The sequence below is a fragment of the Colobus angolensis genome, unplaced genomic scaffold, assembly GCF_000951035.1.
Source record: "Colobus angolensis palliatus isolate OR3802 unplaced genomic scaffold, Cang.pa_1.0 Scaffold55, whole genome shotgun sequence".
Lineage (NCBI taxonomy): Eukaryota > Metazoa > Chordata > Mammalia > Primates > Cercopithecidae > Colobus > Colobus angolensis.
In genome coordinates this window covers 1,423,112-1,447,674 of record NW_012119043.1, presented here as the reverse complement: position 1 = coordinate 1,447,674, position 24,563 = coordinate 1,423,112, and the positions used below count along the sequence as shown (strand labels likewise).

At 51.7% G+C, this 24,563-nt stretch overlaps 2 protein-coding genes across 2 annotated transcripts in view; one reads left to right on the top strand and one right to left on the bottom strand.

Moving 5' to 3' along the window:
* ALG1 (ALG1, chitobiosyldiphosphodolichol beta-mannosyltransferase) overlaps nt 1-9,382 on the bottom strand; it is a 13,133-nt gene extending 3,751 nt beyond the window's left edge. Inside the window, exons 1-10 of the mRNA XM_011961357.1 lie at nt 9,140-9,382; nt 8,175-8,252; nt 7,947-8,050; nt 5,996-6,144; nt 4,350-4,439; nt 3,871-3,981; nt 3,011-3,132; nt 2,787-2,825; nt 2,074-2,133; nt 816-926 (exon numbers count right to left, since the gene is read on the bottom strand). Of these exons, the coding sequence (XP_011816747.1) occupies nt 816-926; nt 2,074-2,133; nt 2,787-2,825; nt 3,011-3,132; nt 3,871-3,981; nt 4,350-4,439; nt 5,996-6,144; nt 7,947-8,050; nt 8,175-8,252; nt 9,140-9,347 (1,072 nt within the window). The 5' untranslated portion in view covers nt 9,348-9,382. The remainder of the gene's footprint in view (nt 1-815; nt 927-2,073; nt 2,134-2,786; nt 2,826-3,010; nt 3,133-3,870; nt 3,982-4,349; nt 4,440-5,995; nt 6,145-7,946; nt 8,051-8,174; nt 8,253-9,139) is intronic.
* Nucleotides 9,383-13,347: 3,965 nt separating this feature from the next.
* LOC105525696 (chromosome unknown open reading frame, human C16orf89) overlaps nt 13,348-24,563 on the top strand; it is a 32,755-nt gene continuing 21,539 nt past the window's right edge. Inside the window, exons 1-6 of the mRNA XM_011961428.1 lie at nt 13,348-13,792; nt 16,123-16,272; nt 18,228-18,378; nt 20,065-20,182; nt 22,476-22,611; nt 23,298-23,402. Of these exons, the coding sequence (XP_011816818.1) occupies nt 13,585-13,792; nt 16,123-16,272; nt 18,228-18,378; nt 20,065-20,182; nt 22,476-22,611; nt 23,298-23,402 (868 nt within the window). The 5' untranslated portion in view covers nt 13,348-13,584. The remainder of the gene's footprint in view (nt 13,793-16,122; nt 16,273-18,227; nt 18,379-20,064; nt 20,183-22,475; nt 22,612-23,297; nt 23,403-24,563) is intronic.

Sequence of the window (24,563 nt, the reverse complement as noted above, 5' to 3'; positions counted from 1 at the left end):
TGACGGGTCACTCCTGGAATCCCAGCACTTAGGGAGGCCAAGGCAGGAGGATCACTTGAGGTCAGGAGTTTGAGACCAGTGTGACCAACATGGTGAAACCCTGTCTCGACTAAAAATACAAACATAAGCCAGGTGTTGTGGCAGGCTCCTGTAATCCTGTAATCTACTCAGGAGGCTGAGGTGGGAGAATCGCTTGAACCCAGGAGGCGGAGGTTGCAAGAACTGAGATCGTGCACTCCAGCACAGGCGACGGAGCGAAACTGTCTAAAAAAAAGACTAGCTAGAGAGTCCTGCCAGGAAAAGGCCCTCAGCCTCCAACTGCTCTGCTCACTCAAGGCTGGAAGATGCGGCTCTAGAGACACACCAGGACCAAGCCGACTCCCCACTTGGAGAAATCAATGGGAAAGAGACGGAGGCGAGGGAGAACCATCTCACTGGCAGAGGCGATGCTGTTCGACACATCGTCCCTGTACCTCCCAAAGCCACTGCCCTCCCACACCGGGGCAACAGTGGCCCCAACCCCAGGCCCAGCCCTCCTGCGGGAAGGAAGAGGACTGAATGGAGGGCGTGGCAGGCTGAAAGGAGTGGCCTCCTCAAAGCCCTTAGTAAACAGCCTCTGGGGTCACTGGCAGGGAGGGGCTGGCACACCAGGAAGCAGCCTCCTCCTGGGAGTTCAGCCAGAGGTGTCGGCAGCAGGCCAGGCCCTGTCCCCAAGGGGCCTCCAGAGCCACCTTTTCAGAAAAATTCCATTCCACCCACCTGTTCCCCCCACTGAAGGCCCCGCGTCCTCCCTGAGCCTCCTGCCAGCCTCTCACCTAGAAGCAGGGGGTAGTCCTCGGCCTCCAGCCAGGGTGTGCAGACCTGGACGTGGTGGAAACACTTCTGCTGGATGAGGCGGCTGTAATACTCCCTCAGAGGCCCTTTGCCTTCACAGAGAAGAGCAGACACTGCCATGGACCCGTCTCTGTCCCTGTCACATGGCCCCAGGCCCAAGACTCCCCCCTAGAAGGGATCCCTTTCCCAGAAGCCCCACCCCTCAGCAGCTCCAGCCAGGCCCCATCCGGGTCCTTCCAGAAGCAACCCAGGAGCCCCAGGCCCTGCAGGGGTGCGCACCCTGACCCCTGAGGCACAGCCCTGCACCTGCAGCCAGCTGCCTCGGGCTGCAAACACAGCGGGGTAAGCACTGGCCTGGCACCTGACCGCCCACTAGATGGACCCAGCCTTTTGTCTGTGTTGTGCACAGGGGACACGAGGACTCCCCCTGCCCTGCCACAGCCCCCAGAGCTCATGGCGTGGGTTCCACGCTACTCCTGGGAGTCCAGAGGCCAGAGAAGGGAGGAGAGCAGGACCAGTAGCTGGCCCAGACCCTGCCTCTTCCCACACCGCTTCTGCTTTTCTCCTTCTTTACTGAATCACCTCGAAAGTGCTCAGAAGCAGTAACTGTGGGACAGGGGCTCTTCCGTTTGAAAAATTAAAAGAGGCTTGGTTAAGGCACCAATGACGTGGCCGGGTACAGTGGTTCGTGCCTGTAATTCCAGCACTTTGGGAGGCCAAGGCGGGTGGATCACCTGAGGTCAGGAGTCAGAGGCCAGCCAGGCCAACTTGGTGAAACCCCATCTCTACTGAAAATACAAAAATTAGCCGGGTGTGGTGGCGGGTGCCTGTAATCCCAGCTACTCGGGAGGCTGAGGCAGGAGAATTGCTGGAACATGGGAGGCGGAGGTTGCAGTGAGCCGAGATTGCGCCACTGCACTCCAGCCTGGGCGACAGAGACTCTGTCTCAAAAAAAAAAAAAAAAAAAAAGACACCAGTGATGCAACAATAAGGAGATGCTTGAAAAGTACTGAGAAAGTAAAAGCCTGGTATCTGCAGATTCAAATCTGGGCTCTCTGCCCGGCTATGAAACCCTCTGAGCCTCAGTTTCCCCCATGCCAAGCAGTATAAGACCCTATGGCAGAGAGCTGCAGTGAGGAGTAAGGAGACAAGACCATGGGAAGCACAGGATAAAGGCTGCATGCCCCTCCCCCTCCGCCATCCCCCAGCCAAACAGACACCCAGGGTCCCAGGCGGTACCTGTTATCACACAGACGAGAGAAGGAAGGTTGTGTCCATCAAGAATCAGTTGTTCAAACTCTGTGTTTAAAAAAAGAAACAAGTCTACATGGAATTTGTGATAGAATTTTTTTTTTTTTTTCTCACAGAGTCTCGCTCTGTGACCCAGGCTGGAATGCGGTAGCACGAATGCGGTCCCAGCTCACTGCAACCTCTGCCTCCCGAGTTCAAGTAATTCTCCTGCCTCAGCCTCCCGAGTAGCTGGGATTACAGGCGCCCGCCACCATACCTGGCGAATTTTTGTATTTTCGGTAGAGACAGGGTTTCGCCATATTGGCCAGGTTGGTCTCGAACTCCTGACCTCAGGTGATCTGCCTGCCTCGGCCTCCCAGAGTTCTAGGATTACAGGTGTGAGCCACCACGCCCATTCAGAAAAAAATTTTTAAATAAACAATAGCCAGAGTCACCTGGTCAGGCGGAGAAAGGGCACTGCTCCGGCGGGGAGGCCACCAGGCTCTGTGAGACACTCTCCTGGAGGGGGCATTTCAGCCTGAGAGCCTGGTCACTCAGTGACCCCGTGGGGATTCATAGCGGCCCACCTCCACCACCCCTGCTGTCCCCAGGCTGCCCCACCCAGTGGACCGGGACAGGAACGTGCTGCAGGCCAGGCAAGCAGCTCACAGCCCAGGGGCCCCCAACAAAGCCAGAGCTCCTCACCGCAGCCACACACCTACTTTCTAAAGCTGCCAGCAGGATGGAGAAGTCTTCGTCCTCTACAAGAAGAGAACTGAACGTCAGGGGCCTGTTTCTAGACACCCCTCTTCCAGCTCACGTGCCCTCCCCTTCTCACCGAGACCGTGGTGGGGTGGGGGCATGCAGGACGGGCAGTGGTGAGGAGAACACAGGTTGGCCAGGTGCCCATCACACCAACCCCAAGTGCCCCAGGGGTCGTGCAGACCTGTCCAGCTCGTGCTGCTGACCAGCAGGGCTGGCCGCTCGCGGAGACGCGTCACCAGCCCGCTCCCAGCGTACCGCTCCGTGAAGGCCGACCGCTCCGTGGCTGGGTCCTCAGGTTCTGAGCTGAAGAAGCAGAAAAAAAGCCTGTGAGGGGCCACAGAGCAGGCCCAGGACCCAGGATGGGCATCTCCTGCTGTGGTGAGGCCTGCAGGCTCCGAAAGGTTGGGGTGCCCGGCCGCATCAGCTGTACCAGGCCACCCCTGCCATCCGAGGCCTGGGCTTGCTTTCTCTAATACTGTTCCTGGGTGCTAAGGTTACAACAGCAAACAAGACTGACTCATTCCTTTCCTCCACGGGACTTACTGTCTTATCATGCCCTGGACTCAAGATGAGGGTGCTGGGGTGCCCTCCCACACACCCCAGCTTACCCAGGGCACACCTCAGGGTGTGTGGACCTGCACAGAGATTCCCTCCTCAGCCCCATGAGACACCCCAGGGGACACACAGGTCCACAGATCCTGCCACAGGCCTGGGAACCCACTGGCAGGAGAGTAAGACGGCGCAGGGGTCCACAAACATTTCTTAAAGGGCCAGAGAGTAAATACTTCAGGCTTTGTGGGCCACAGGTTCTCTGCTGCAAAACACAGTTCTGCTGCTATAGTTCAAAGGCGGCAGCAGACAACTCAGAAGGGAATGAGTGTGCTGTGTCCCAGTGAAACCTGATTTACAAAAGCAGGAGACCGGCCTGTGGCCTTAGTTTGCCAAGCCCTGTATGAGTGGGTTCCCAGGTCTTCAGTGAGAAGGGCAGAGGCCAGGGCAGTGGCAAGCAGGAGAGAAGGTAGCTGAGGATGGGAGACCTACCGGGCCCTGAACGGCGAGTGCGTGCCGCCCAGCTTCACGAAGAGCCGGTGCTGCAGATCCAGAGGTGTCTCTTTAAAGAAAGATGCCGGCTTGTCGTAGACAGTCACAGCCCTGCAATGAAATCATGGCAGCGCTACTGGGAGGGCTGAAGAAAGGCCTCAGGAATAGAGGACTCGGAGGCTCCAGGAGAAGAAGGATGCTTGGGGAATCCAAGTCTCAGACGATGACAAGAAGCCTTGCAATTACTTGGGAATGCACAGAGATGCCCTAGGACCAAAACTGCCTGGACCCCCTGGCTGGCCGGGAAAGAAACTCTGCCCCTTCCTCCCCCGGCTTCCCCAGACCAGGGACCACCTCCCAGGCCCTCAGTATTTCGAACTGCCTCGCCAGCACGGCCGCAGCAGGCAAGGCAGCTCTCACTGCAGCCAATCAGGGGCCCTGTGCCTCTCCCAGGCCACCGGAGTCCCAGGCCTTGGTACCTGATGCGCCAGTTCTCCGCCAGGTCTTCCCGCATGGCATTGGTAACGCACAGGTTCAGGTGGGACAGGCGCCCAAAGAACCTCTCGTACCTGAAAAGAGGGATTAGCAGTCAGCAGAGCCCTAGACAGGCCTCCGCTACCACCATCACCACGTGACCCGACATCCCTCCACAGAGAAAAGGCCGCAGAGCTGGGAGAGTCCGTACTCCCTGAGCCCCACCTGTGCCAGTGCTCTTTCTTTATGCTGTACACACCTCTCTTTATGTCGTGTCATTTGTTGGCTTAAATACAATCACTTCGAAAGGAAACTGCGCTCCAGCCTGGGCAGCAGAGCGAGACGCTGCCTCAAATAAATACATACAAATTGAAAAAATCAATAAAAGGACACTGTGTATCACTGCCAAAGTGGACATCCTCTCTCTTGCTGTAAAAGGCCTCACTAGCGGATCTCAGCCACCCTGTGCTACCACTGCAAAGGCTGTAAGGCCACGGCTTGCTCTCAACGTGGAGCAAAGGGAGTCAGTGAACGCTGTACACGTTCTCTCCTAATGGAGACTGAGCCCTGATCACAGGGGAGAGCCGGAACAGGGCATGAGCGATATCGCTGCCAGGGTATCATGGCCTGTTCCTCTCTCAAGATGCGGAGAAAGCTCGGAAATGGGGTTGCCTGGGACGACATTTTGGTCCTCACACTTAGCTGTGTGGCAAGAGGGTAACTGTTCTGAGCCTCAGTTTCCTAACTTGTAAAAGGTACACCCTCCTGAGGTGCATGGAGATTGAACGAGGTAAAATACAAAAAGGTCTTGGCCGGAGGACTGGCATGCAGCAGGTGCTCACCATTAAGCATTTTGCTCAGTTTGCTCAATTGAGCTGTTTGCTGCTGCTGTCACCACTGCCGGTGAACAAACTCATCAGGGCAAAGGTCACAGCCAGCCAGTGGCCCAAGGCTGGAAGTACACACCGAGGCTGGATGTGCACATGAAGGGTGGCTGTGCAGAGTGTAACAGACATGTTATAGTCAGGCTCAGAGTACAGCAGACGACCTTCCCAGCTCCACGTCCCACCGCTACCACTGGTCCTTCTTCCCTCCCTGTCTCATCAGCTACAGCAACTATGGCACACTTCTCCAGCTCCCAACAGCAGCCCTGGCTTTCAGTTTGGGAATCTGCCCTCACACACCCTCTGTCCATGGGATATGGATGCTCCTGAGACCCAGCTCTTCTGCTGGAGCACTTGCCCCCTGGCCTCAATAGGCAGATCAGAGGAAGGCAGGTAACCGACATGAGCCAATGAGAGAGGGCTGCCCTCCCCACAGAGCCTAGGAGGGGACGAGAGCTAGGAGAGCTCTGGGAACCACCACCAGAAGGGAGTGTGGAGACAGACATGAGCTGGGTCCCAGTGACACTGCTGAGCTCAAAACCAACCATTTCCCCAGACGCTTCCATTTCATGGGCCGAAAAATGTGGTCCTTTGCTGAGGGCTGTTTCTATCACTTGGAACCAGCATTTGGCCTGATTCACCATCCTCACCCCGCCTCCTGCAGAGCACACAAGGAACCAGCTTCCAGAGGCCCACCATGGCCCTTCTTCTCACTCATCCTTGAGTGGTTTGGGGGATGGTATTTTACCCTCTTCCCAGACTCTCACCACTTGGCCAGCAGAACGAGGGGGTGGTTGGGGCCATGCACCAGACCCATGATGGAGTAGCCATAGTTGTGCCAGTCAATGACGAGCTTGCTTCCACAAAGGCAGCCCACGAACCAGCAGACAGCAATGCTAGGCAGACCTGGGGGGTTCTAGGAAAGACAGAGACTTGAAGAGGAGGAAGCCCAAACTATGCTCGGCAATAAACCAAGTACAAATAGTCACGGCACACGTGCTGATGAGTCTATTACCTTCACAGAGCTCTTGATAATAAGCAGAAGAAAGACCCCCCACACCACCAAAATAGGTGTAAAAACTCATGAAAGAAACAGAATGGGCCAGGTGCAGTGGTTGATGCCTGTAATCCCAACACTTTGGGAGGCCAGGGCATGAGGATCATTTGAGCCCAGGAGTTCAAGACCGGCCGAGGAAACACAGTGAGACCTCATCTCTACAAAAAATTTAAAAATTAGCCAGGTGTGGTGGGACACGCCTGTAGCCCCAACTACTCAGGAGGCTGCGGAGGTAGGATCACTTGAGCCCAGGAGGATGAGGCTACAGTTAAGCTATGATTGTGCCACGGACTCCAGCCTGGGCGACAGAGCTAGACTCTGTCTCTAAAACAAACAAACAAAGAAAACCAAACAAACAGAACCAACCTGAAAAGTCCAAGATCATCAATAATCAAGGAGGCAAAAAACAGAACAAAGAGATGGCATTTTTCACCTGTCAGAATGCAAATTCTAAAAAAGCCTAACAACAGCTGGTGATGGTAAGCACGGGAGAGAAGAGGCACCTCCACTCAGCAGTGGCCACACTGGCCCAACCTTACTCTAAAGCTATCCAGTAACATACACATCTTTAAAATGCACCAACTTTGACTACACAATTCCATTCCTAGGAATTTATCCTAAGAAAGAAACTGGACTTAGGCAAAAGGCATATGCTCACTGTGCTTGGAGCTGCACTATTTGTAAAAGTAAAAACAAAATCAGGAAAAACCTGAGTATCCATTAACATGAGACTAAATACATGTAGTACGGTACATCACATATTGGAATTCAAGGCTGCCTATTAAAAGAGGAAGGTGTGGGGCGCAGTGGCTCATGCCTGTAATTTCAGCACTCTGGGAGGCTGAGGCAGGTGGACCACCTGGGGTCAGGAGTTCAAGACCAGCCTGGCCAACATGGCGACACTCCATCTCTACTAAAAATACAAAAATTAGCTGGGCGTGGTGGTGGACACCTGTAATCCCAGCTATTCAGGAGGCTGAGGCAGGAGAATAGCTTGAACCCAGGAGGCGGAGGTTGCAGTAAGCCGAGATCACGCCACTGCACTCCAGCCTGGGCGACAAGAGCGAAACTCTGTCTCAAAAAAATATATGTATGTGTATGTGTGTGTGTGTATACATATATGTGTATATATATATATATATATACACTACAGAACCAGACTGACTACCTACATTCAAATCCCCTGATTCCACCACTTCCTAGCTGTATGGCGATGGCCTACGTACAGAGCCTTTCTGGGTCTAGGTTTTCTCATCTAAATGAGAACAACCTTAAGAAACAGGTTCTTATATTACCTAAATGTAACACTTCTTAGGGTTACTGTGAGGACTAAATGAGTTAATACATGGAAAACACTTAGATACACAGTCAGTACAATGTAAGACTATCTGTAATGACACAGACAGCATGGATAGGTGCCATAAACAGACACATACCATAGGCTCCTACTCATGTCTTTAAACGCCTATACACACAACACACACACACACACATATGAATATGCAATTTATTACCAATTTGTGCATGTTTAAAGACTCACATCTTTAAACTTTTATACACACAACACACACACATATGCATATGCAATATATTACTAATTTGCGCTGGAAAATAAACTGTTAACATGGTTCTCACAGAGGGAGGCAGAGGCTGATACACACCTGGAGAAAGATATAGTCACCTGGCTCCCTCCACATCAACTTCCACAGCAAGTACACAGCCTGAAATACAACTTTGACTCCGTACTGGAAAACTCGGGGCCCAGCTGCAAGTCAGAAAACACCTGTGACTACCAAAGGAGCGTTTGGCAATCTGCAAGGCTTTTCCAACAAACACCCCCTGCCCACAGCCCATGGATTCAGAGGATTCTGCAGTTGACTGCATCCTACCTGCAAGACTCGGAAGTTCTGTCAACCCCACAATCTGAATTCTGTTGTTCTGCAGGAGCTCATCATGGGGTTTGGAGTCTGAAAATGAGAATGATCCCTTTAATGTACCAGCAGCAGCAATCTAAAGTCAGATAATCTCCCAACTCAGGCTGAATCACGAAGAGTGTTTTGGAAAGTAAAATATTTCAAAACCTCTCTCTGTTCCTCACTAGCCAGAACAGAGAATGCGGCCCATTCTTGTTCAGATTCCTCTAGACAGCCCACAGAGAGAGGGCCTGAATCTTACCTACCTTCACTTAAACACGATGCCTGGCAAACAGTGCGTACTCAACTAAACTAATCTAGATTCTCTGGATAGTGTAATTTTCCCACCACAGAGCCATCCCTAGGAAGTTCCACTCTACCCCATCACCATAGCAGACTCTAAACAGGGATTAAGGGCAACTAGTGCTGTTCCCACTTCTCCCTGAGATGGGGTTGAGCTACCCTCTCAAGATACCAACGTGGAGAATAATGAAGGAGCAGACACCGCTGCCCTGCACACTGTGGGTAAAAGATGGACATGAAGAACAAATGAAACATTTGTCTGCAGAGCTCTGCGTTGAGGGATGAGGAATGAGATACCCTGTCAACTCAGACATAGCTTGACAAGGGTAGCTGCACACAGACGTAGCTACCAGCACTAGCCCTGGAGTCCCATGCACCTGGGTTCCACTTACTAGGAGAATTACGTGAGACCACGCAACGGATTCACTCAACACAGTTCTGACACGTGGCAAGATTAACGCCGGCTGTACCTACTGATCCACCCAGGAAAGGCTGGGCAGAACCCGCTCCTCCAATCTCAGAGAGCTGCCCAAAGGCGGCGACAAAAGGAGCACTTCCGCCTCGACTCCCCAGGGCGGTTAGAACCGAAGATCAAAGGATGAGAGAGCATCTTCCCTCCCAGACCCTTGGCCACTCACCGCAGAACCCCAGGAGGGTCACCGAGAAGCCGTGCATGGCCAAAGACAGCGCGTGGTACTGCATACGGGGGCTGCGGCCCACGTCGCCCAGCACCACGGCTACTACATGCCGGGCGGCCCGCCTCCGCCGCCAGCGCTTCCATCCTCCCAGCAGCAGCAGCGGCAACAGCAGACACAACGCCAGCAAGACCAACCAGGACGCCGCCATCTTGGCGGGCCCGCAACGGTCACGTGACCGCGCTTCCGCGCACTGTGCGCAGCCGCAGACCGAGACTCCGAAGTGGGCCGAGAGAGGGCGAGATGGGGACGCGGTTCCCCAAGAGGGGGCCAGGGAACCCCCAGGAGCCCCTGGGGCCAAGATTTATTAATTGGAGTACACACGCACATACACCAGATTCCCTACACAACAGTGTATTTCCCCGACTAAAGTAAAGCTGTTACTGTATTGGGACATATGGATAAGTCACTCAGTCTCCCTTGGAGCCTCAGATTTTGTTCAGGATGGTTGGCACCCGCTTGAGGGGTTGTCAAGGATTAGCAGAAGTAATGACAATGACAAGCTTCCCCTGGAACCTGGGTTCCCAGCGGTGCTCCCAAGGGGGCAGAAATGGTTCTTGGGGAGCAAAACATCCTTACCCTTTTCATGTATAAAGCCCAGATACCGATACAATACACAAGCCTGCAGTATATCTGCAGTATTAACATTTCATGAACGCTGAAAGCAGTGGCTCACGCCTGTAATCCCAGCACTTTGGGAAGCTGAGGCAGAAGGATCACTTGAGCCCAGGAGTTCAAGACCAGCCTGGGCACCATAGTGAAACCCCATCTCTACAAAGAATACCAAACAAAATGGTGGTGGCGTGTGCCTGTAGTCCCAGCTACTCGGGAGACTGAGCTAGGAGGATCACCTGAGCCCAGGGAGGTCAAGGCTGCGGTAAACTATGATCACACCACTGCACTCCAGCCTAAGTGACAAAGCGAGACCCTGTCTCAAACAAATAAATAAGTAAAATAAAATTTCATGGGACAGTACATGAGGAACCCTCATCTTCGGCCACTGGGAATGTAAATGGCCCAGCCACTGTGAAAAACAGTTGGTGGTCCCTCATTAGGTTCAACATAGAATTACCACATGACCCAGCAATGGCATTCCCAGGTATACACCCAGGAGAATGAAAAACAGGTTTCCAAACAAAAACTTGTAAACAAATATCAGCACTGTCCACAAGAATCAAATCATGGAAACCACCCAAAGGCTCATCAGCGGATGAGTGATGAATGGAGTGTGGTCTGTCCACAGCTCCCGCAGCCTCCCACCCAAGGTTTCCCAGGTGTCTCCTTTTTCGTTTGTTAGTTTGTTTGTTTGTTTTGAGATGGAGTCTCACTCTGTCGCACAGGCTGGAGTGCAGGGGTGCAGTCTCGGCTCACTGCAACCTCTACCTCCCAGGTTCAAGTGATTCTCTTGCCTCAGCCTCCCAAGTAGCTGGGATCACAGTTGCGTGCCACCACACCCAGCTAATTTTTGTATTTTTAGTAGAGACGGGGTTTCACCGTGTTGGCCAGGCTGGTCTTGAACTCCTGACCTCAAGTGATCTGCCCACCTCGGCCTCTCAAAGTGCTGGGATTACAGGCGTAAGCCACCACACCTGGCCTAGCTGTCTACTTTTGGTTTGTCATCTCCATAGTCCTCATCCTCTTGGCTCATCAGAGCAGGAGGGGCTTCCTTAGGAGGCGGTGTTATTCATCCATAAAAAAGAATAAAGTACTGACATGTGCTGCAACAAAGATGAGCCTTGAAAACGTCACGCTGAGTGAGAGAAGCCAGACACAAAAGGCCACACATTGTATGATTCCGTTTATATGAAATATCCACAATAGGCCAAACCATAGACACAGAAAGTTGATTCATGGTTGCCAAGGGCTGGGGAGGGGGGAATAGGGAGTTTCTGTGAATGGGTGTGGGATTTCTTTTCGGGGTGGCAAAAACATTCTGGAGGTAGACAGTGATGGCTGCACAACTTTGTGAATATACGGAAAACCACTGTGAAACTGTACACATTTAAAAGGTGAATTTTATGGTACGTGAATAGTATCTCAATAAGCCTCTTATTAAAGATTTTTCAGGATTAAAATGTCTAAAAACACTCCAGGGGTAAAAAAAAAAAAAAAAAAAAAAAGAGCAATGATGACATGAAAAGGTGGAGAAACCCTAACCTACCACCTGCACATAGGGAGCATCAAATACACACTTTAGTGGTGTTCTTTTCATTATTATTACAGATCTGTAACCTCTTAACTGAAGCCCTTGGGGCCAAGTATGTTTCTCAATTCAAAATTGCTTGGCTTTTAGAAAGATAATGTGGTGTGCATACATATAACATCCCCAGCAAGGTTTGGGACAGTGCCCAGGAAACCAACATGAAAATTTCTGCAAGGAAATAGATGCACGTTCACACTGAGTGAAATAAATAAGGAAGCTACGTCCTCACTCTCTGCTGTGGTTTGAATGTGTGCCCTAAAGATCGTATGTTGGAACCTTAATTCTCCATGCAACAGTGTTGAGAGATGGAATCTTTCCTGAGGCCTCTGCCCTCATGAATGGATTCATGCTGTTATTGCAAAAGCGTGTTCCTGATAAAGGAATGAGTTTAGCTTTTTTCTCTTCTCTCTCTCTAGCTCTCTTGCCCTTCTGCCCTCCACCGTGGGATGATACAGCAAGAAGACCCCCACCAGATGCAGCCCCTTGAACTGGACTTCCCAGCCTCCAGAACTATGAGCCAAATGAATTTCTTTTCTTTATAAATTCCTCAGTCCCAGGTATTCTGTTGCAGTAGCACAAAACTAAGACACTGCCCAGTATACCAGCTACATGTGACAGTCAAGCCCTTGAAATGTGGATAATCTGAAATGAAATGTGCTCAGCTTGGCATGGTGGCTTACACCTGTAGTGCCAGCTACTTGGGAGGTGGAGCCAGGAGAATGATGTAAACCTGGGAGGCGGAGCTTGCAGTGAGCTGAGATCTGGCACGGCACTCCAGCCTGGGCGACAGAGCCAGACTCCGTCTCAAAAAAAAAATAAAATAAAATAAAAATAAAAATAAAAAATAAAATAATAAAGGCCAGTGCCTGTAATCCCAGCACTTTGGGAGGCCGAGGCAGGCGGATCACGAGGTCAGGAGATCGAGACCGTCCTGGCTAACACAGTCTCTACTAAACCCGTCTCTACTAAAAATACAAAAAATTAGCCGGGGGTGGTAGCGGGCGCCTGTAGTCTCAGCTACTCAGGAGGCTGAGGCAGGAAAATGGTGTGAACCCAGGAGATGGAGCTTGCAGTGAGCCGAGATCGTGCCACTGCCCTCCAGCCTGGGCGACAGAGCGAGACTCCATCTCAAAAATAAATAAATAAATAAAATACAAAATAAAATAATAAAATAATAGTGTTGTGAACGTAAACTACTCATCAATTTCAAAGACTTAGTATGAGAAAAATAAAAATAAATCGTTTCTATATTGATTACAGATGTAATTATAATATTTTAAATCTTGGGTCAAATAAACTAGATCGTTAAAATTAGCTTCGCTCGCTTATTGCCGCTCTCTTGGATGTGGCTACTAGGAAATGTTGAAACGCACACATGGCTCACCTTTGTAGCTCCAACTCTATTTCAACTGGATGGTGCCCCTCTGAGGAAGTTTGCCTCAGCTCAAGGCAGATGTGCCCTCATATGAGTTTGCTTCACATTTATTTAAAACAAAGGCTGGGTGTGGTGGCTCATGCCTGTAATCCCAGCACTTTGGGAGCCTGAGGAGGATGGATCACTTGAGCCCACGAGTTCAAGACCAGCCTGAGCAACACAGTGAGACCCTGTCTCTATAAAAAAATTTAAAAATTAGCCAACCATGGTGGCACATGCCTCTAGTCCCAGCTATTCAGGAGGCTGAGGCAAGAGGATCTATTGAGCCCAGGAGGTCAAGGCTGCAGTGAGCTGTGATCAAACCACTGCACTCCAGCCTGGGCAAGAGAATGAGACCCTATTTCAAAAAACAAAGAAAGAAAAAAAAAATTTGTGTTTTGCTTTCAGAGCTTCTGGATTTCTGGGTTGAATTGCAATTGCTAGATCAAAGACCTAGCCTGTGAGCCTGGAGAATCAGGGCCAAGAAGGACAGGGTGGGCACCCCTCTCCCCAGCACCCCGCGGACAGCAGGCTCTACGCCCAGGACTGGTCTAACCTCCACTGCCTCACGGTCATCCCCCTGCAGCCACTCTTCCCAGAGTCCTTTGCCCAGGCCACCCCAGGCTTTTTGGCAGCCCTGCCGGGCCACTTGTCTTCAGGTCTGCCAGGGGGAGGTGGGGAGGAGGTGGGAGGAGGGCGTGCAGAGGCGGCCTGGGCTGGGCCAGAGCTCGGGGTGCTAAGCGTGTGACCAGCTGTGAGCAGAGGCCAGCCATGGCCAGCCCGGGGCTGCTGCTCCTGCTCTTACTGATGGCACTGCCACCACTGGGGTCCTACTTGCTGCCTGGACTGGACACTGCCAAAAGTAAAGCCACCATTGCTGACCTGATCCTGTCTGCGCTGGAGAGAGCCACCGTCTTCCTAGAACAGAGGCTGCCCGAAATCAACCTGGATGGCATGGTGGGGGTCCGGGTGCTGGAAGGTAAGTGAGCCCCAGTTCCCCTGGCTGGACACTGGGAAGCTAGCTCTCAGCTTGGTCCTCTGCCCTGCTCTGTACGCCTGGGACCTGGCAGCCTCCTGGCCCCAGAATAGCCTGCCTAGGCTATAAGGAGAGAAGAGGCCAGGGGCTGGCTCTTCCTGGGGGCTGTGGCCCAGCTAAGTGTTATGCAATTTTTTAAAAGTAGGAAAGATTTAAAGGCAACATGGGAAGGGATTTGGGAATTATCTTTTTCTCAGAATGAAATGATACATTTGACAGCCCCTCCTGCTCACCACGAACAAGGGGAACAGGGAGAGTGCTCCGCAAACAGATATTTGTGATGTGCATGTTTGTGTGCATGCATGTGTGCTTGTGTGTGTGTGATGTGCGTGTGTGTGTGCGTGCATGCGTGCTTGTGTATGTGTGATGTGCGTGTGTGCGTGCATGCGTGCTTGTGTGTGTGTGATGTGCGTGTGTGTGTGTTTGCCTTGGACTGCCTCCAGCCCCCTTCTTGGGCATCTTATAGCTCTCAAAGGTAAACAAACACTTGACTGTTTTTGCAGAACCTTCAGGAGACTTTGGCTCCTCCCCTTGAGGAAGGTGGCTGTGGACAAAACTTAGGACCCTCAAGATCCGATTCCAACCCGGCTTCCTCCACTTCCAGCCAAATTCTCCTGAAGGTTCTGCAAAAACCTTCACGATCTTGGCTAACTGCAAGCCCCGCCTCCCGGGTTCATGCCATTCTCCTGCCTCAGCCTCCCGAGTGACTGGGACTACAGGCACCCACCACCACGCCAGGCTAATTTTTTTTGTATTTTTAGTAGAGATGGGGTTTCACCGTGTGAGCCAGGATGGTCTGGATCTCCTGACCTCGTGATCCGCGCGCCTCCGCCTCCCAAAGTGCTGGGATTACTGGCGTGAGCCACCGCGCCCAGCCGAGATGCGGTTTTACCATGTTGGCCAGGCTGGTCTTGAACTCCTGGCCTCAAGTGATCCACCTGCCTCGGCATCCCAAAGTGCTGGCATTACAGGCATGAGCCACCGTGCCCGGCCCACTTTCTGTTTATTGTTATTACGTTATAATACATAATTATACAACTCACCATAACGTAGAATCAGTGGAAACCCTGAGACTGTTTTCCTGCAACTAGATAATCCCATCTAGGGGTGATGGGAGACAGTGACAGATCGTCGGGCATTAGATCCTCATAATCTAATGTGTGCAACCTAGATCCTCATATGTGCAGTTCACCACAGGGTTCGCACTCCTGTGAGAATCTAATGCAGCCACTGATCTGACAGGAGGCAGAGTTCAGGCGGTAATGAGAGCGAATGATGGGGAGTGGCTGTCAATTACAGATGAAGCTTCGCTCGCTCACCCACCACTCACCTCCTGCTGTGCGGCCCCGTTCCTAACAGGCCATAGACCAGTACTGAACTGGGGGTTGGGGACCCCTGTCCTGTTGGACTTTGTAGACCCGGTGCAATCACAGGAGGAGACACTCTGACATACGGGAACCTCTCCCTGTTAGCACTCCCAAGTCTGTACTTCTTCCCTGCGGGTTTGCCCACGGAGGGGACTGAGCAGAGGGGGCGTGACAGAGCCGGTTGCCCTGGAGGACGTCCTCAGCATCCTTCTTAACCTAGCCCATCCTCCCTAACAAGGTTCCTACCTGACGGCAGCTGCCCTACTTCATCCCTCGCCCTCAGCCCTGTATGGGTGCTCTCACTCAGATGCTCTCACTCACGTCTCCCCAGTTTCTGGCCATCTCTGGATCTTCACCATTCTCTCCCACCCCAACAGAGCCACTGCTAGCCCACAGGGTACCCCTGTGGGAATTAGAAAAAGGCACTTCCTTTCTGAAGTCACTTGACAGCCATCTGCTGGGAAATTGTCTTACTACATATACAAACCCACGATCCAAATGTGTGTTGCCCTTGTGCACTGTACAACCTGCTCAACTGTACACAGTGGTTCTCTACCCTGCAACCTTTCTCTGGCTATCCAACAAGAAAGTGTCTGAGTCAAGGATGTGAGGATTTGAACCTCAAGTATCAAGGATTTGAACCCAGGTCCACCTCCAGAAACCAAGCTCTCAGCCACCACCTTCTACCACTCTGACACCCATTCTCATTGCCAGATCACCCCCACCCTGGCCTCATTTCCAGTCAGCTCAGTAAATCCTTCCCCTCTGAGTGCTGGAGAAGCCAGAGAGGCTCCCAGGAAGCATTAGACTTTGAGGCAACTTTTTTTTTTTTTCCTGTTCCAAGGCAAAAAAAAAAAAAAGTCCCGATTCCAAATAGTAGAATGAATTAAGTCTGATCCCTTCCAGAGCAGCTAAAAAGCGTCCAGGAGAAGTGGGCCCAGGAGCCCCCGCTGCAGCCGCTGAGCCTGCGCGTGGGGATGCTGGGGGAGAAGCTGGAGGCTGCCATCCAGAGATCCCTCCTCTACCTCAAGCTGAGTGACCCCAAGTACCTAAGAGGTGAGCACACGTCGGGTGTCCCATTCCCTCAGGAATAGCGCCTCTGGGGATATTGACTGAAATAACCCAGTGTGGGCTCTCCTGGGGCTAGGCTGGGCTGCGACAGTCCGTAACCAACTTTGACCTGTCTGCCACACAAGCCACAGACAAGCCCTGGGGACGTGCGGTCATCCTTGACTTCAGACTCTGATGGGCTCTCCCACCCACACAGAGGGGCGCGGAGTAGGCAGGGTGTCTACTCTCAAGCATTCAGTGCATGTGCAAGCTGGAGGTCCTGGTCCTGGACCAGAGCGGAGGGGCTGGGCTGTCCCAGAGGGGAGAGTGTCCAAAAGGCAATGCGACCCTTTGCACAGCAAACAGTAGTGTCCCATATCACCAAATTACATTAATCCACTTCATTAAATGTCAGTAAAAATTCCTGAAGTTGTCCACACTCTATTTTTCAAAACAGTGGGGTTTATCTCTCTCATGCCTTATGACCACTGAGAGTCTCTCCTCACTAGCTCAGAGTGACCCTGCAAAAGATCCCATCTAATAAGTCTGGCTGAGTTGTTCCTGGATGGCAAGGGTGGGGCACAAATAACCAGCCCGTCATGCTGCTCCAACCCTGTCTCCCCTGCTCCCCGCTCCTATCAGATGTGTGGGGGTCAGCGGGGAGGTAGCCAGGCCATGCTTCACGCTCACATGGCAGTCCAGCCACAGGGACCACAGCCCAGGCCAACCTTTCCAGTGCTGAGGGCCCCACCCTCTCCCAGGCCTGGTCCCTAACACTGTCCCCGCCTATGTCATCTTAAAGATGCCTATGACTGGGCACCTGTTTAATTAAGAGCTCCACTTTCTCACCAAACCAAAGGGGTCTACTAATATCACCTCCCCACTAATCCCACCTTCCCACTTGTTGTTGTGGTTGTGGTTTTGAGACACAGTCTCACCCTGTTGCCCAGGCTGGAGTGCAGTGGTGCAGTCTCGGCTCACTGCAACCTCTGCCTCCTGGGTTCAAGTGATTCTCCTGCCTTAGCCTCTCAAGTAGCTGGGACTACAGGCACCCGCCACCACGCCCAGCTAATACTTTTTCTTTTTTTTTTGAGACGGAGTCTTCGTCTGTTGCCAAGGCTGGAGTGCAGTGGCGCAATCTCGGCTCACTGCAAGCTCCGCCTCCCGGGTTCACACCATTCTCCTGCCTCAGCCTCCCGAGTAGCTCCTTCTCCAAGCCCCCAGGGCTGAAGCCAGGGGTTTGTGCAGAACCAGGTGCAGCTCCCCAAAAATTAGCCGGTGGCACCCGCCACCACACCTGGCTAATTTTTTTATAGTTTTAGTAGAGACGGGATTTCACTGTGTTAGCCAGGTTGGTCTTAAACTACTGACCTCAAGTGATTTGCCCACCTCAGCCTCCCAAAGTGCTGGAATTACAGGCGTGAGCCCTATCGCAAAAAAAAAAAAAAAAAAAGCCGATCATAGCTCACTGCATTCTCCAACTTCTAGACACAAGCAACCTTCCTGCCTCAGCTGGGACTACAGGTGCACAACACCACAACTGGCTACTTTTTTCATTTCTGTGGAGACAGAGTCTTGCTATGTTACCTAGGCAGGTCTTGAACTTTGGGCCTCAGGCGATCTTCCTTCCTTAGCCTCCCCAAGTGCTGGGATGACAGGTGTGAGCCCCGCACCTGGGAAACTAACCCTTTTATTTACCTGGGTCTTCCATGGGATGCAGTAGGTTTAGTCAAATCCCATCCCAACACTGTTTCTATTGATTAGGGGAAAAAATGGTTTTATAAGCAAAACGAGCTTTCTTAAGTGTTTCAAACCCAATCTGGAGCCAGGAGACAGGTCTTAGAGCCCTGAACTGCACCTGCCAGTGGGCAGACCTGCCGGAGGGGGTGGGGACACCAGGGTAGCCCACTGCTCCTGGATCACCCCCACAGCCCGCCCCACCTATCTGTCCTCTCTGCCAGAGTTCCAGCTGACCCTCCAGCCTGGGTTTTGGAAGCTCCCACATGCCTGGATCCACACCAACGCCTCCTTGGTCTACCCCACGTTCCAGCCCCAGGACTCACTCTCAGAGGAGAGCAGCGACGCATGCCTGGTGCAGCTGCTGGGAACCGGGTGGGCCCCGCACTTGCCCTATTTGCTGGAAACCAAACGCACTCGTTCTCAGCTGGCCCTGTCCCGCTCCTCCTTCTCCAAGCCCCCAGGGCTGAAGTCAGGGGTTTGTGCAGACCCAGGTGCAGCTCCCCGAAGCTGCCGGGCTCTGCCCTCTCCCACTCTCGCAGGGTGCCCCTTGCTCCAGCCGCCCACTGGCCTCCCATGCCACAGCGGGTCTTCCAGCAGCCACAGCTGAACACACCACCTCCAGGTCCCAGGACAAATTCCCAGTTCCTCTCCACCCTTCCAAGTCCCCAGGCCCCTAGAGGCCTCTTTTCAGACTCTCCAAGGCTCCCTCCCACTTCAAAGACTTTGCTCCCCCACCCCACCCACCCCATCCCTTGGGCCTCAGAAAGTCTGCCCATCCCCCAGGGTTGGCGCCAGCATCCTACCTCCAAACCCCATCCTACCTCCAAACCCCATCCTACCTCCGACCGCAGCACACAGCAGACCTCCCTCCCGTGAGAGGTCTTAGAGCCACAGATGCAATTTACATTTGTATTACGGGCCTGTCCCCATCCCCAGTGAAGATGCGGGTCCGCGAAGGCAGGACTGAGCCTAGTTGGGCTCCTCATTTTATCCTGGTACTTGGTGGGCTTGGAGCAACACCCCAGGGCAGCCCTGGGCACAGGTGCCCATGGGCAAAGTGGGCAGCAGGTGCCCAGGCCGCATCCTCTCAGCATCCTTCAGAGTTGTGCTTGGGCCAGGACACAGCTGAGCTCACGGAGGGGTGAGGCCCCAGCCAAGGACTCCTGCTTTTTTAAAACATTTTATTTAATTTTTTTTTGAGACAGAGTCTCACTCTGTCATCCAGGCTGGAGTGCAGTGGTGTGTTCCTTCTCAGCTCACTGCAACCTCTACCTTCCAGGTTCAAGCGATTCTCGTGCCTCAGCCTCCTGAGTAGCTGGGATTACAGACGTGCACCACCACACCCGGCTAATTTTTGTAGTTGTATGTGTATTTTTTCTTTTCATTTCGTTTATTTATTTATTTATTTTGAGATGGAGTCTCGCTCTGTCTCCCAGCCTGGAGCACAGTGATGCGATCTCAGCTCACCGCAACCTCTGCCTCCCAGATTCAAGTGATTCTCAAGTGATTCTACCTCAGCCTCCCGAGTAGCTGGGATGACAGGTGTGTGTCACCATGTCCAGCTAATTTTTGTATTTTTATTAGAGACAGGGTTTCACCATGTTGGCCAGGCTGGTCTCGAACTCCTGACCTCAGGTGACCTGCCTGCCTCAGCCTCCCAAAGTGCTGGGATTATAGGTGTGAGCCGCCGCGCCCGGCTGGTGCAGGAGGAATAAGCAAGTTGGGCCCAGATTCCAAGTGGTCTGGATTCAAGGACCCACTGTTTAGGACTGGAAAAGATGTCATTTGTCCCAAGGAGCAAGAGGAAGTTTCAGCCTTGGCAGCTTCCTCAACCTCAGGATAGCTCTAGCATCATCTTTGCTGAGCTAGGGCAGCCAGATTTAGCAAATGAAGATGCAGAACTGCTGTATTTTCTCTGGCAACCCCTACGCCCAGCTGGGTGTCTGGAATCTACCGGGAGTTCCAACAACTACAACTCGGGGGCTGGATCGCAACCTGGGAAGACGCAGGGCGGGGTCAGTGCTCCATCCTTAACAGCTTGGAACCACTTTCCCCCAGGACGGACAGCAGCGAGCCCTGTGGCCTCTCGGACCTCTGCAGGAGCCTCATGACCAAGCCTGGCTGCTCGGGCTACTGCCTGTCCCACCAAATGCTCTTCTTCCTCTGGGCCAGAATGGTGAGTACCCAGGGAGCCCCGCCGAGCCAGCGGAAGGGGAAGGAAAAAGGAAAAGGGGCGGCCGGACGTGGTGGCTCACGCCTGTAATCCCAGCACTTTAGGAGGCTGAGGCGGGCAGATGACTTGAGGCCAGGAGTTCAAGACCAATTGGGCCAACATGGTGAAACCCCTTCTATATTAAAAATACAAAAATTAATTAGCTGGGCGTGGTGGCGCGCACCTGTAATCTCAGCTACAAGGGGAGGCTGAGGCAGGAGAATCGCTGGAACCCGGGAGGTGGAGGTTGCAGTGAGCGAGATCATGCCATTGCACTCCAGCCTGGGCAGTAGAGTAAGACCGTCTCAAAAGAAAAAGAAAAGGAAAAGAAAAAAGAAAGAAATGAAAGGGGCTTGTGGCAATGTAATTTTGTCTGCTACACACCAGGAAAATAAGCAGAGTTTTGGATTTGTACTTAGGACTTCAAAAGGGAGAAGTAGGGCCCCTACCATACTTCTGCTTTGTAACTGAGCCGATTTGGGATCTGGCATTTGGGGTTCTGTTGGGCCGGTGAAATAGATAGCTTTGCCTGCTGAACTGGACTGTAGGGCATCAGAAAAACACAGTGAGAGAAACAAAGAGAAAATAAAAGAGAATCATCAGAAAGAATTCTGTAAACAAAAACAAATGAATGAGGCTAGGCACCGTGGCTCACACCTGTAATCCCAGCACTTGGGGAGGCCGAGGTGGGTGGATCACTTGAGATTAGGAGTTCAAGCCCAGCCTGACCAACAAGGTGAAATGCCGTCTCTACTAAAAATACAAAAATTAGTTGGGCGTGGTGGCGTGCACCCGTAATCCCAGCTACTCAGGAGGCTAAGGCAGGAGTATCACTTGAACCAGGGAGGCAGAGGCTGTAGTGGCTGAGATCATGCCACTACATTATTCTCATATATATACACACACACACACACATATATGTGTATATAAGCCACTATATATACAAATGCTACTTTCTATATATACACATATTAAAAATATAAAATAAAGAACTATATATATAGTGGCACATATATAGTGGCATATATATGTGTGTGGCATATATATATAAATATATGTGCCACTATATATATTTTTCTTTATATATATACCACCATATATACACACACCACTATATATGTATATATGCACACCACTATATATATATATATACATGCCACTATATATTTTTTCTTTTTTCTTTTTTTTTTTTTTTGAGACACAGTCTCACTCTGTTGCCCAGGCTGGAGTACAGTGATGTGATCTTGGCTCACTGCAACCTCTGCCTCCTGGATTTAAGCAATTATCTGCCTCAGCCTTCCAAGTAGCTGGGATTACAGGCACGTGCCACCATGCCCAGCTAATTTTTGTATTTTTAGTAGAGATGGGATTTCACCATGTTGGCCAGGCTGGTCTTGAAATCCTGACCTCGTGATCCACCCGCCTCAGCCTCCCAACGTGCTGGGATTACAGGCATGAGCCACCGCACCTGGCCGTATAAATTTCTTCATACAGAAGAGTTCATTATCTTTATTTTTTAAAAAAAATGTGATTCAGTGTCCAGAAATTCTTAGCTGAGGGGACACTCTCTTTTTTTTTTTTAACAATTTAAAAATGATTATTTTTCTGCAAGCTGTGACAGACCAATATTTTTATAAATACAATAAAAACCATATTACAAGGGAATGATTTTGATCATTAGATTCAACAGGTGGCAAGTCACTCTGACCACTGCTGCAGAAGTGTCTAAAGTCTGCTGTCAACTCCTATTCTTTTCTCCCAGTGTAGGGAGTGACCAGCCTGGTTCTTGGCCCACACTTTGAGTAGCATTGAAGCTGCCCGCGGGGTCAGGCTGGTTGTAGATTGCATTGCCTCCCCGCAGTTGGTCATACAGCACCTCCTAGTGGCCCAGGCCTCACACTGGGCACTTCCCAGCTGTGTCATCCACCCACATGAGAGCCCCTCTGGTGCAGTTTCTAGCGGCCTCACCCTTTCCTGATAAAAACTCTTGAGGACCAGAAAGGTTACTTTAGCAAACCAAGATCACACAGCTCCTAAGCGGCAGAGCTGGATCTCGAACCCAGCTCTCTCTGATGAAGGAGCCCCAGCAGGATAGGGGTGTGCATGGGAAAGAAATCCTGCAAAAAGGAGAAAAAGACCTGCCCTAAACACAGCCCCTTGCAAGACCGTCTCAGAACTGCAAGACTTTCCCATAGCAGGGCATGTGTATGTCATCTGCACCACTGACTCCTTTGTCTTTGGGTGTTTGTCTCCCCAGAGGGGATGCACACAGGGACCGTTCCAACAGAGCCAGGACTATATCAACCTCTTCTGCGCCAACATGATGGACTTGAATCACAGAGCTGAGGCCATTGGATATGCCTACCCTACCCAGGATATCTTCATGGAAAACAGTATGGCCAGCATTCTGCCCCATGGACAAAGGAGCAAGGTGTCCCCCCACCAACACAAACACACACACACACACACACACACACACACACACACAGAGTTGCCAGATTAAGCAAGTAAAAATACAGAGTGCTCAGTTAAATTTGAACTTCAGATAAGCAATGAATCCATTTTTAGTATAAGTTTATCCCAAATATTTCATGGGTTATACTTATACTCAGAAATTATATTCATTGTTTATCGAAAACCCAAGTGTAACTGGGCATCCTGTATTTCACCTGCCACTGTGTGACAGCTTCCTGGCCCCAAAGGCTGCCCCAGTGACTAAGCTCTACACAGATGGACCAGGTGACTGGCAGATAGACTCACAAAGTCATATGGATAAGTCAGACAGGGAGCGCTTGGGTGGCTTCTCGCTGGCTGGGGTGTCCAAATCCCTCCACTGACCCTGACTTTGGAGCAGCCCTGACCAAGGCCCTCAGTGGGAGGTGGGACACAAGTGTGAGAGCCCCTAGTTGCTCAGGCAAAGGCTCGAGCTGCCTCCTTCCAGCCCCTGCATTGAACGCCCACCTCCTAGTGCTGCCTAACCCAGGCAGATGGAGGCAGGTGGTACTGTGGCAGCCCTGGGGAGTGGGAGGAGGTGGGCCTGGGGGGCAGGCCTGCAGAGGGCCCCCGTCTTTACTTCCAGTCATGTTCTGTGGAATGGGCGGCTACTCCGACTTCTACAAGCTCCGGTGGCTGGAGGCCATTCTCAGCTGGCAGAAACAGCGGGAAGGATGCTTCGGGGAGCCCGGTGAGCCGCGCTGCTGCCCTGGCTAAGAGCAGGGAGAGTGGAGGGTGGGGGGCGGCGCTGGGTTTCTAGGCCAGGTGTGGAAACAATGCATTGGTGTTAAGGTTGGTGAGGGATTTGTAACCTGCAGGTGTACACACACACAGACATGTGTGCACACAAACAGAAACAGGCTCAGAGCTTTGGAAGCCAAAATGTGGCACGACAGGAGCCCGTCTTATTGGAAGGTGTTGGCCCCTGCAGCTGCATTAACAAGCCCATTTGTATTGTACTGTTTTTATGCTGAAGATAAAGACAAACCCAAGACTGGGTGATTTATAAAGAAAAAGAGGTTTAATGGACTCACCGTTGCACATGGTTGGGGAGGCCTCACAATCATACTGGAAGGCAAAAGGCACGTCTCACACAGCAGCAGACAAGAGAGAATGAGAAGCAAGCACAGAGGGAAATCCCTTATAAAACCATCAGATCTTGTGAGACTTATTCACTACCATGAGGACAGTATAGGGCAAACGGCCCCCATGATTCAATCACCTCCCACCAGGTCCCTCCCACAGCACCTGGGAATTATGGGAGCTACAATTCAAGATGAGATTTGGCGGGGGACACAGCCACACTATATCACCATTCATTCAGCAAGTACATATTGAGCACCTACTAATGTGCCAGACACCATCTAGGCTCTAGGGAAAACCAGAGCCCCGAGGAAAAGAAACATAAATCACCTGAACAAACCAAGAAGTGAAAGAATTGCACATTCTAGTAAGAGCTATAAAGGAGATGACAGGGTGAGGAAGAAAAGAACTCCAGGGAAGGCTCTCCAGGTGGGTGGTCAGGGACAACTACGTGGCAGGAGGTGACGGAGCAGAGGGTGGAGAGGCAGAGGATTCAGCCACTTCCTAGCCAGGTGACACTGGACAGCTGGTCCCTTTGGAATAAGCTGCTTCACCCCTCTGAGTCTCAATTTCCCTGTCTGTAAATAAATGAGCATAGTAATCCCAACCTTCCTGAGCTGCAAGGAGAGTCACTGTGACACATTTGAAGCTGCATAGCCTGTGCCAGGCATAGGGCAGCTCCCAGGAAATGTTAGTGTCCTCATTAGAAGCTCGGGATGCTCCAAGAAGCAAAAGTTTTTGAAATAAGATGGTGTTTTTTTTTTTTTTT